The sequence below is a fragment of the Neofelis nebulosa genome, chromosome 2 (assembly GCF_028018385.1).
Source record: "Neofelis nebulosa isolate mNeoNeb1 chromosome 2, mNeoNeb1.pri, whole genome shotgun sequence".
In the NCBI taxonomy this organism is placed as follows: Eukaryota; Metazoa; Chordata; class Mammalia; order Carnivora; family Felidae; genus Neofelis; species Neofelis nebulosa.
This window is the reverse complement of record NC_080783.1, coordinates 149,573,317-149,586,073: the sequence shown is the minus strand read 5'-3', so window position 1 is coordinate 149,586,073 and position 12,757 is coordinate 149,573,317. Positions and strand designations below refer to the sequence as shown.

Genomic DNA, 12,757 nt, shown 5'->3' with positions numbered 1-12,757 from the left:
GGCTTGAACTCAGGAACCGTGAGAACATGACCTGAGCCAAAACCAAGAGTTAGACACTTAACTGACAGCCACTCAGGCTTTCCATGAATTCTGTATTCTGGTAAACAAGATAATGATGACTGCCTCTCTTGCAGTTACTGTGGTACTTAAAAATGGTAAAGTACATGGAACTATTCTCAAAAAGGTACAAAATAGCATTGTAATTTATGTATTATTGTGTGTATGCCTTTTAACAGCAAGTTTTTGAGATTAGGGCCATATCTTGCTCTAATTTTTCGCCCCACCCTACCCTAACTGGAAGGTAGCAAAATGGTAATCACAGTAGACACTCAATAAAATTAATGTTAGGATTTCAACTGATAAATTAATCTGATATAATCTATTTTTTAAATATTTCTTCCTTCATTAAAATCTGCTAGTTTTCTCTCTTCTCTGTCTAATATCAAGTAAAATCTACATTTTTGGGAATGCCTGCATGGCTCGGTCTGTTAAGGGGATTCTCTCTCCTTCTCTCTCTGTCCTCCCCACCCCTCAAAATAAATAAATAAACATTAAAAAATGTTTAAGAAAGATAAAAATGATTTTTTTTAATGCCTGAAATATATCTCCATGATTTTAGTCCACGGGCAACTAATTACCTTTTTTCCAGGAACAGCTTGACCAGGGGAAAGTCCTGGATCTCCTTTGGGGCCCTAGATAAAACAATTATAAAACACTTGGTGAAGCATAAATTATGTATAGCATATCACACTTCTTCAGCTGTATGTTTCATTAGATGTTATATATATGATATTAAATAAAATTATTTTAAATTGAGGTGGGCATGGATTATTTACTTTTTTAATGTATATTTTTAAGTGCTGAGATTGTCAGACATAGATGATTTTTAAAAGCTAATAAAGTTATACTAGCATTGAAAGATCTTTCTTTAAGGGACCCACAGACAGGCTTTATTAACTTATCCACTTTTGTGACACATTCAGTTATAATTCCTATGTTAGGATTGGAAAACTGGTTACTTTTAGTAAAAGAAATCTGCTTATAATTCTTATAATTTTAAGGTATCATACCAAGTTTAAACACTTTCCAAATTTTTTCAGTGTACATACATTACTTATGTAATAAAGAAAAAACCCCAAAAATATAGCTCTAATTCCCCACATAGATATAAAAATAAATTCTTTTCATACTCTGGGAATCATGTTTTACATTTCAAGAGAAATATGACAGTAGGTCTCAGCCAAATTTTTTTGCACAATATTAAAGTAACCTTTCTTACTATGCATACTGGCAAAGTATCTCTTTTTCTACCCATCTCATGAAATGAAGAGCCACAATTGAGACTTTATAATTCCAATTCTGATTTCATGGCCATTCTCAACTAGTAATTATTTCCATTCCTAAAGAGTTCTCAATGCCGTTTTCACTCTATGAGAAATAGTCATGTTTTCTCTCACATAATCACATTTCTTTCACATACCTTTCAAATACTACTCAAACTGATGGAAGAAGGAAGACCAAAAGAAAAGTCCTTCATGTTCCCCAGTAAGTCTTTTCATTTTACAAATTTAGAAATAAATCTTCACTGGAAAAAAGGTCTATGTTCTAGAGTCAAAGAAAATTTTTAAGGAAAGGTGGTTTTCCAGGTTCACCTCTTCCCTTTCATAGCTATCACCACTTCTATCACTAAGGCTACAATGTATGTATGTATGTATGTATGTATGTATGTATGTATGTATGTATTATTTATTTATTTTTAAGTTTACGTATTTATTTTGAAGGAGGGAGAGCTTAGGAGCAGGGGAGGGACAGAGAGAGAGACAGAGAGCCAAGTAGGCTCTGTGCTGTCAGAATGGAGCCCAATGTGGGGCTTGATCTCACGAATGAAAGATCATGACCTGAACTGAAATCAAGAGTCAGACCCTTAACCAACTGAGCCACCTAAGTGCTCCAAGGCTACAATGTTAGACCACTGATTATAAAATTATGGGATGCAAGACACAGCATTAGTAATATGATATCTCAAAATTTAAGAACTCAATCCACTGACAACAACAACAACAACAAAGGTGACATACTTAGAATTTATAAGAGATATTAGAGCTTATCTACTAAAACACATTTTATAGAAAAAGAAACCTCCAGAAAGGTTAAATGAATTGATTAAAATTGCTAGAAAAGTACTGGCAAACCAGGTCAATATTTTTTTCTCATATCACATTATCTAGTAAATAAAAATCTTGTTTTAATAAATTGTCGTCTTTTATTAAAAAACCTAGCCAACGGATTTGAGGCAATATTTACAAAGAATTTTAAAAGAAGTTAAGAAATGATGGCCCTTGAGAATTTTAAATATAATAAAGTTCTTTGTGGCTAATGTTTTTACTTATAAATATCATATTAAAAATTCTTATTTTTAGGTTCTATCTGAATTTAATATTATCTATCTGCTTTCTTAATACTGTCAACTAATTTAACATTTCATCCTCATTAAAAAAGAAATATCTAAGAAATGGGATAAAAGTAATCAACTGATCAATAAAAATCATATTTAAAGATAGAGCTTTCTCTTATTCATAAGCTTTATTATCTGGGCAACATATCTTTAAAGAAATATATGCCAAATCTATTTTATTCTCCCACAAATGTGCTTGAGTTAATTGATCAACTTATTCTACAACCATAATTCTAAGTCAACATGAAGGAAATGCTCTTAACCTGGCCAGTTGTGGGTTGATCCTCCCTAGTATAAAATGAATGAGTAGAGATTATCGAACATGCCAACTTTACCTAAAATGTCAAAGAAGTAGGGTATATTTCTCTGTATTGAAGAATACTCCAAAATATCTTACTTTCTCCCTCATTTTGTATTAATTTCATGACTCCCAACATGCTTTTAGTCATACTTGATGGCTTTTCAAATCCTTTGTTATTAAAAATGTTTATAAATTAATCATAATTGACTTCGACTTTCAATATTGACTTGTACTTACTCTTACATAACTTTTGTTAAAGGAGCTCTGTGTCCTTTTGAGTGTAAGAGGAAAAGGAAGTTGCCTATCCTTTATTACTTTATCACTCAAAGAATTCTCAAAGTCCCACCTATTCCACTGTTCTGCTGTGTAGTCTAAAATCCTCATTAGCAGAGCAGCTCTTTTAGACTATTATTGGATCTCCAGAGGGACCTCTTTCTAGGGAGGGACACTACCCAATTACTAGATCCATTAAAATGTTAGATTAGATTTACGGTATTAGTCCATTCAATATAATGGAAAGAGCACTGGGCTTTGGAGTGAAAAGACTGAACAAATCATTTAATCTCTCTGAACTTGAGATTCCTCCACTGTAAAATGGGAGTAGCAATAATAATAAAACCTACCTAGATTAGCTTATAAAATATAGGGTCATATAGGGTCAAATTCTCTATAGAGTATAAAAATGTAAGTATTAAAAATAACAAGATTAAAGACAATAATTGAAATCAATTTTAGAATTATTGCTAACTTAAAAAGCAGAGAACACAATTCTTGAACGAATCATTGATGGAGCAGCAGAATTTAAATGAAAAGAATTTGGAATTAAAAATTCAAATCTGGATGAGCTAAACTGAGAGAGTCCCATAAAAGAAATACTAAGTAAAATCATCTTGGGGTAACATTACTTGAATATTCTTCACTTTAACATTACTAATAACTATACAAGATCCATAATCTGAATTTTAAGCATTGCATTCTCTAACCAACACTTCCTATCTTTTTAGCTCACTCTCTAAGTCTCTACAACTTTAACAACTATTTGACCTACTGGAACTGCTAATATGTGGTCCCACATTTTCACTGTGGTGAAAATTTATCCCCCATGTGGCCTCACTTTCAATCCTTAAGCAGCCTAAATACCAAGGTGTGACATACATAAATGACAACAAGCTTACCTGAAAATTCTTTTTTGTAACGTTTATTTTAAATATTTTAATTAATGTTTATTTTTGAGAGGGAGGGGAAGGGCAGAGAGAGAGGGAGATAGAGGATCAGAAGCAGACTCTGTGCTGTGAGCTTGAATTCACAAACTGAACTCTCCAACCCTGAGACCATGACCAGAGCTGAAGTCAAATGCCTAACTGACTGAGCCACCTAGGTGCTTGCAATTCTTAAATCTAAACTCACCATCTACTCTGTCCCATGCCCTAGCAGTTGAATGTGATTAAAAGGAAACAATCATGCTGACAAATTTTATTTTAAATTCATGACTTTTTACATTAATTTGTTTTGTTTTTTGGGTGTGTCTAATAAATTACCTTAGTCAATTCACTTTTCCCATTTTCATAGATAATTCTGTTTCATAACCTCTCTCTTCACTCTGAGTGGGTGATCTTGCTTTCAACATTCACAACCTGTCACAAACAAATCCACTACCTCACCTAAATCTGTTCCAAAATACTCTGCCTTCATAACCAAACCCACCATTCTCTCTCATCAGTACATCATTGATACTTTCCTCCCTGCATTATTTTAATTTTTACTTTTTTCCAGGACAATTGACATCACCAAGTAAACACACTGTAATTTCTCCCATTTTAAAAACAACTTTCCTTGCACCCGCATCTCCCTTCTGCTCCATTACACTACTCGCTGTTTGAGAAAAACTCTTAGAAACTTGTCTCTGTTAATGAGGAGACTTCATTCTCTCCTGGACTTAATCCATTCAGGCTGCTGTCCCTACCCTACCACATTGGTCATTCTTTCCCAGTCTCCTTTGCTAGTCCCTCTTCTTCTTCCTAATATACTAAACTCTGGGGTGCCCTAAGACTTGGTCCTTGGACACTTCTGTCTATATTTATCTATACATATAAGTAAACATATATGTATAAAACTATTTGAATGCACAGAAGAGCAATCAAAAACTAGGACACACTGGAGGAGATTCAACTCTAAAAAGAAGAACCACAATTGGTACAGTACACATTTATACAGCTTTTCTTCTAAAAACCCTCCCCAGTCTTCATGGAATGGCTAGAAGTCAAGCATAAAACCATAGACATTTTAGCTAATGGTGTCAGAGGACAGAATGTGAGACTACCTGAATAACTTTAAATTGAGGGAGAAAAATCCTAGGAAGAAAGTAAGAAGACAGCTTCCCCCCAGATCTGGATAAAGACTCTCTTCAGTTCTTGGCTGATACCGAATATGGTTGCATGAGACCGATTCCAAAGAGTTCACCAAAAAGCAACAAGCAATATTTATAATGGAATATAAATTTCAGCTGCTGGCCACCACAGGAGAAATAGTTTGGGGTTTGAGCCACATCACTTTAAAGGGACATGGTAAATGCCTTGGTAATCACCTTTCCATTGAAATTCAGGAAGGGTACCTGGGTGGCTCAGTCAGTTAAGCATCCGACTTTAGCTCAGATCATGATCTCACAGTTCATGGGTTTGAGCCCCGTGTCCAGCTCTGTGCTGACAGCTCGGAGCCTGGAGCCTGCTTCAGATTCTTTGTCTCCCTCTCTCTCTGCCCCTCCCCCACTCACACTCCATCTCTCTCTCTCTCTCAAAAATAAATAATAATTAAAAACATTAAAAAAAAAAGAAATTCAGGAAGGGCTATACTTTAGAAGCAAATACTATATCCTTGAATTAAAAAGACTGACATTAACACTGTCAACAAAACTGAAACAAATCTGTCCCTTAAAAAATTTACCAAATCTGTATAAGTTTATTAGCCAGTTATTTAACTCCCTACAGAACAAACGAACAAACAAACAAAAAAATCACAGTCATCAAAGGATTTCAAAGGAAGACAACAGAATCTAAAGTTCTTCAACATATCATCTGTAACATCCAGTTATAATCAAAGTTTTCTAGACATACAAAGAAAAGTAAAATCTGACCTGAGTTAAAGAAAAAAAGTGGTCAATACAAACAGACCTCAGAAGGACCCAGATATTGAAATTTGTAGTTAAGGATTTTCAATTATTATAAATATGTTCAAGGACATAAAGTAAATGATCATCATAATTACCGAACACAGAAATATCAGCAGACAAGTGAAAACTATGCAAAAAGGAACAATAGAACCCTAGAACTGATTATACAGTATCTGAAATGAAAAACTGTCTGGATGAGATTAACAGTATATTAGAGAAGGCAGAAATTAAGTTTAGTGAATTTGAGGAGAGATCCATAGAAGTTAACTAATCTGAAGTAAAGAGTAAAAAATGAAAAAAAGGAGCAAAGCTCTAGTGACCTGTGGGACAACATTAGGTAGTTTAACATACATGTAAATGGAGTTCCAGAAGGAGAGAAAGAATGGGACAGAAAGATTATTTGAAAACATAATGGCCAGGGGCACCTGGGTGGCTCAGTCGGTTAAGCACCCGACTTCAGCTCAGGTCATGATCTCATGGTTCCTCAGCTTCAGCCCTGTGACGGGCTCTGTGCTAATAGCTCAGAGCATGGAGCCTGCTTCGGATTCTGTGTCTCCCTCTCTCTCTGCCCCTCCCCTACTCATGCTCTGTCTCTCTCTCTCAAAAATAAACATTAAAAAATTGTTTTTAGGTAATAACAAAATAGAAAAAAATTTTAAAAAAGAAAAAAACAATGGCCCCAAATAACCCAGATTCATTACAAAAAAATTTAAACCTTACTGATTCAAGACATTCAGTGAGCTCCAAACAAGAAATATCTAACAGAAAACCACCCCTGTGAACATCATAGTCAAACTGCTAAAATCTAGACAGAGAAATATCTCAAAAGTAGCCATTGAAAAATAATACATTACACTGAGGGGAATTACAACTAACTGCTCATCAGAAACAGTAGAGATCACAAGACAAGAACCACAAGCATCTTTAAAGTGCTGGAAGAAAAACACTGTCAAAGCAGATTTTTATACTCCATAAAAATATCTTCCAAAGAACATAGATAAAATAAATTTCAAGTAAATAAAAACCAAGAGAATCCATCACCAGCAGAACTGCATTCCAAGACATAGTGAAGGAACTTTTTCTAGCTAAAGGGAAGTGACACCAAACTAGAAACTCAGATCTCCAGGAAGAAATGAAGACCCCTGGAAATGAAAACAAATAAGGAAATATAAATGACTCCCTTTTTTGTTTCCTTTCTTAATTTGTTTAAAGACTGATTACTTAGTATGAAAATTACTACATTGTACTTTGCGGTTTATAATGATATAGATGTAAAATAAATGACAACAAAACACAAAGGATAAGAAGAGTGGGTAAATTGAATCATGATGTCATATGGGTCTTATATTTTACATAAATGGCTACCATATTAATTCTAGTAAACTAGAATGAGTTAAGGATTCATATTATAATCTCTAGAGCAACCACTAAATTAATCAATCAATCAGAGAAACTATACGGAATATTAAAAAAATATGTGATTAACCCAAAAGAAGGCAGTAAAGGAGGAATAAGGAACAAAGAACATATGGGATAAATGGAAAAGAAATGACAATGCGGGCTGTGACCCAATCATACCAGTAATTACAGAAATATAAATGGACTTAACATTCCAGTTAAATATCAGAAATTATCAGACTGGATAAACAAGTAAGATATAATATGTATTGTCTATAAGAGATGAATTTTAAATACAGATAGGCAAAGGAAAAGAAAAATATATACCAGGCAAACAATAAGCATAAAAAAGCTGATGTGGCTCTGTTACTATCAGACAAACTAGACTTCAAGAAAAGAAGTGTTACTGGAGATAAGAAGAGATATTTGACAATGATAAAAAGTATCAGTTCATTAAAAAGATACAACAATCCTTAAACATGTAGGCAGAACACAGAGTTACAAAATAAATGAAACAAACACTGACTAAATACTTCCTAAACACTAAACAGAGAACTAGACAAATCCAAAATCATAGCTGGATATTTTAACACACCTCTCTCAGTAATGAATGGAACAACTATATTAAAACCCAGTAAGGATGGGGTGCCTGGGTGGCTCAGTCAGTTAAGCATTCGACTTTAGCTCAGGTCATGATCTCACGGTTTATGAGTTCAAGCCCCACAACAGGTCTGTGCTGACAGCTCAGAGCCTGGAGCCTGCTTCAGATTATGTCTTCCTCTCTCTCTACCCTTTCCCTGGTCATACTCTGTCTCTCTTTCTCTCTCAAAAAATAAACATTAAAAAAAAATAAAACCCAGTAAGGACAGAGAAAACTTGATCACCATCCTCAACCACCTTAACCTAATTGGCATTTATTGAACACTACAACCAAAAATACAAAATACCCAATCTTTTAAACTGCAGCTCAGAATGGAGTGGCATGATATATTGAAAGCACTGAAAGAAAAAAATCTGCAGCTAAGAAAATTCTATACAGCAAGGCTGTCATTCAGACTAGAAGGAGGGATAAAGAGTTTCTTAGACAAAGAAAAACTAAAGGAGTTCATGACCACTAAATCAACCCTAAAAAATGTTAAAGGGGACTCTTTGGATGGAAAGGAAAGACCATAAATGAGAGTATGAAAATAAGCACATCTGTAAAAATCAGTAAAGGAATTCAAAAATTAAAGGATGTAAAAGGGGAGAGGAGTAAAGAATGGGTTCAAACTGAACCATCAACTTAATAGAGACTGTTATATGCATAAAATGTTATATACAAACCTAATGGTAACCCCAAATCAAAAACCAGTAGTAGATATGCAAAGAATAAATAGAAAGGAAGCAAGTACATCACTAAAGAAAATGAGCAAACCATGAAAGAGAGCCAGATAAAAGAATCAGAGCAAAAACTACAAAAACAACCCCAAAAAAGCAACAAAATGGCAATAAATATGAATCTAACAATAACTGCTTTATTTTATTTTAATTTTTTAATGTATATGAGAGAGAGAGAGAGAGAGAGGAGAGAGAGACAGTACTAGTGGGGGAGGGACAAAGAGAGCAGGACACACAGAATCTGAAGCAGGCTCTAGGCTCTGAGCTGTCAGCACAGAGCCCCCGATGCGGGGCTCAAACTCACAAGCTGTGAGGTTATGACCTGAGCTGAAGTGGGTCGCTTAACCAACTGAACCACCCAGGTGTCCTTATCAATAACTACTTTAAATGGGAATGGACTAAATGCTCCAATCAAAAGACACAGAGTGACAGAGTGGATAAAAAAAAAGACCCATCTATATACTACCTACAGGAGACTCCTTTCAGACCTAGACACCAGCAGATTGAAAGTGAGAGGACGGAGAAACATTTATCACGTAAATACATGTCATAAGAAATCTGAATTAGCAATACGTATGTAAGACAAAATAGATTTTAAAACAAAGACTGTAACAAGAGACAAAGAAGGACCTATATAAACATAAAGGGAACAATCCAACAGGGAGATATAACAACTGTAAATATGTATGCACCCAACGTGGAAGCATCCAATACATAAAACAGTTAATAATAAACATAAAGGAACTAATCAATAGTAATACAACAACAGTAGGGGATTCTAATACCCCACCTATATCAACTGACAAATCATCCAAAGAAAATCAATAAGGAAAGAGTGACTTTCAATAACACACTGGATCAGATGGATTTAACAGATATATTCAAAGCATTCCACCCTAAAATATCAGCATACACATTCTTTTCAAGTGCACATGGCACATTCTCCAGAATAGATCACATATTAGATCACAAAACAAGTCTCAACAAATTAAAAAAGAGAAAGACATACCTATACATCTTTTCTGACCACAATGTTATGAAACTATAAATCAACCATAAGAAAAAATATGGAAAAAGCAAAATATATGGAAACTAAATAACATGCTACTGAAAAATGAGTAGGTCAACCAAGAAATCAAAGAAGAAATAAAAACTTACAAGGAAACAAATGGAATTGAAAACATACAGGTGCAAAAATATTGAGGATGTAGCAAAAGAAGTTTTAAGACAGAAGTTTATAACAATACAGACCTACCTCAAGAAAGAAGAAAAATCTCAAATAAACGACCTAAATTTACATCTCATAGAGCTAGAAAAAGAACACAAACAAAATGCAAAATGAGCAGAAGGAAGGAAACAAAGATTAGAGCAGATATAAATGATATAGGAACTAAAAAAACCAGTAGAACACATCAATGAAACCAGGAGCTGATTCTTTATAAGATCAATAAAGTTGACAAACCTCTTGCCAGACTCAAAAAAAAAAAAAAAAAAAAGGAGAGAGAGAGAGAGAGAGAGGACACAAATGAATGAAAGAGCAGAGATAACAGCGACACACAGAAATACAAAGAATTGTAAGAGAATGTTACGTTATGATAAATTATAGGTCAACAAATTGGACAGTCTAAAAGAAATGGATAAATTACTAGAAATATATAACTTACCAAAAGTTCCCCAAGGTGGGAAGAAATAGAAAATTTGAACAGACTGATTACCAGCAATGAAATTGAATAAGTAATCAAAAAACTCCCAACCAATTACAGTCCAGAACTAGGTGGCTACACAGGCATATTCTACCAAACATTTAAAGGGTTAATACTTATTCTTCTCAAACTATTTCAAAAAAAAAGGGGGTGGGGTAAGGAAAACTTCCAAATTCATTCTATGAGGCCAGCATGACTTTGATACCAAAACCAGATAAAGGCATCACAAAAAACAAAAAAAACAAAAAAACAAAACAGAGAGAGAGAGAGAGAGATGGGACGGAGGGGAGAACTACATGCCAATATCTCTGATGCACATAGATGCAAAAATCCTCAACAAAATATTACCAAACTGAATCCAACAGTATATTTTTAAAAAATACCACGATCAAGTAGGATTTATTCCTGGGATACAAGGGTAGTTCAATATCTGCAAATCAATCAACATGATACATCATATCAACAAGAGAAAGGAAAAGAAGAATCTGATCATTTCAATAGATGCAGAAAAAGAATTACAAAGTACGACATCCATTCATGATAAAAAGTCTCAACAAACTAGGTTTAGAGGGAACATAACATAATAACAGCCTTATATGAAAATCCCACAGTGAACATCATACTCAATGGGGAAAAACTGAGACCTTTTCTCTATGATCAAGATAAGACAAGGATGTCCACCCTCACCACTTTTACTCAACACAGTATTGGAAGTCTTAGCCACAGCAATCAGACAACAAAAAGAATGAAAAGGTATCAACTGATAACGAAGACATAAAACCTGCACTATTTACAGATGACATGATAGTATACATAGACAACTCTAAAGACCCCTCCAAAAAACTACCAGAACTGGTAATTTAGTAAAGTTGCAGAATACAAAATTAACATACAGAAATTGGTTGTGTTTCTATACACTAATAATGAAGCAGCAGAGAGATAAATAAAGAAATAAATCCCATTTATGATCGCAACAAAAATAATAAGATGCCTAAGAATAAAGTTAACAAAAGACATGAAAGACTTATATTTTAAAACATTCATGAAAGAAATTGAAGACGACACAAACAAATGGAAAGACATCCCATGCTCACGGATTGACAGAACAAATATTGTTAAAATGTCTATACTATCCAAAGCAATCTACAGATTTAATGTAATCCCTATCAAAATACGAACTGCGTTTTTCACAGAACTAAAACAAACAATCCTAAAATTTGTATGGAACCACAAAAGACCCCAAATAGCCAAAGCAATCTTGTAAAAAACAAAACAAAACAAAACAAAACTGGAGGCATCACAATTCCAGACTTCAAGTTATATTACAAAGGAATAGTAATCAAAACAGTATGGTACTGGCACAAAAATAGACACATGGATCAATGGAACAGAATAGAAAATCCAGAAATGAAAGCACAATTATATGGTCAATTAATCTTCAACAGATCAGGAAAGAATATCCAATAGGAAAAAGATAGTAGTCTCTTCATCAAATGGTGTTGGGAAAACAGGAAAGGACCATGATAAAGAAAGAAACTGGACCATCTTCTTACACTATACACAAGAATAAATTCAAAATGGATTGAATGTGAGGCATGAAACCATAAAAGTCCTAGAAAATAGCACAGACAGTAATTTCTCTGACATTGGCCATAGCAATATTTTTCAAGATATGCTTCCTGAGGCAAGGGAAACAAAAGTAAAAATACATTATTGAGACTACATCAAAAGAAAGAGCTTCTGCACAAAGAAGGAAACAACCAACAAAACCAAACAATAACTTTCTGAATGGGAGAAGATATTTGCAAATGACAGATCTGATAAAGGGTTAGTATCCAAAATATATAAAGAACTTATAAAACTCGACACCCCAAAACCAAATAATCCAATTAGAAAATGGGCAGAAGACATGAACAGACATGTCACCAAAGGGACATACAAATGGCCAGCAGATACACGAAAAGATGCACAACATCACTCATAATCAGGGAAATGCAAACCAAAACTACTAATATTACCTCACATCTGTCAGAATGGCTAAAATTAAAAACACAAGAAACAAGCGTTGGCAAGGATGTGGAGAGAAAGGAACCCTCTTGCACTGTTGCTGGGAATGCAAACTGGTGCAGCTATTCTGGGAAACAATATGGTGCCTCCTCAGAAAGTTAAAAATAGAACTACTCTACAATCTAGTAATCACACTACAAGGTATTTAGACCCAAAATACAGAAATACTAATTCAAAGGGATACATGCATCCCAATGTTTATTACAACATTATTTACAACAGCCAGCAGCCCAAGTGTCCATCAATAGATGAATGGATAAAGAAGATGTGGTGTGTGTATGTGTTTGAAC

The 12,757-nt window shown here is 34.2% G+C and overlaps 1 protein-coding gene across 5 annotated transcripts in view; it reads right to left on the bottom strand.

Annotated features, from left to right (window-relative positions):
- COL24A1 (collagen type XXIV alpha 1 chain) overlaps window positions 1–12,757 on the bottom strand; it is a 403,184-nt gene that overhangs the window by 343,050 nt on the left and 47,377 nt on the right. For all 5 annotated transcript variants that reach the window (XM_058716744.1, XM_058716741.1, XM_058716742.1 and 2 more), the window contains one exon: window positions 639–692. In XM_058716744.1, the coding sequence (XP_058572727.1) occupies window positions 639–692 (54 nt within the window). The remainder of the gene's footprint in view (window positions 1–638; window positions 693–12,757) is intronic.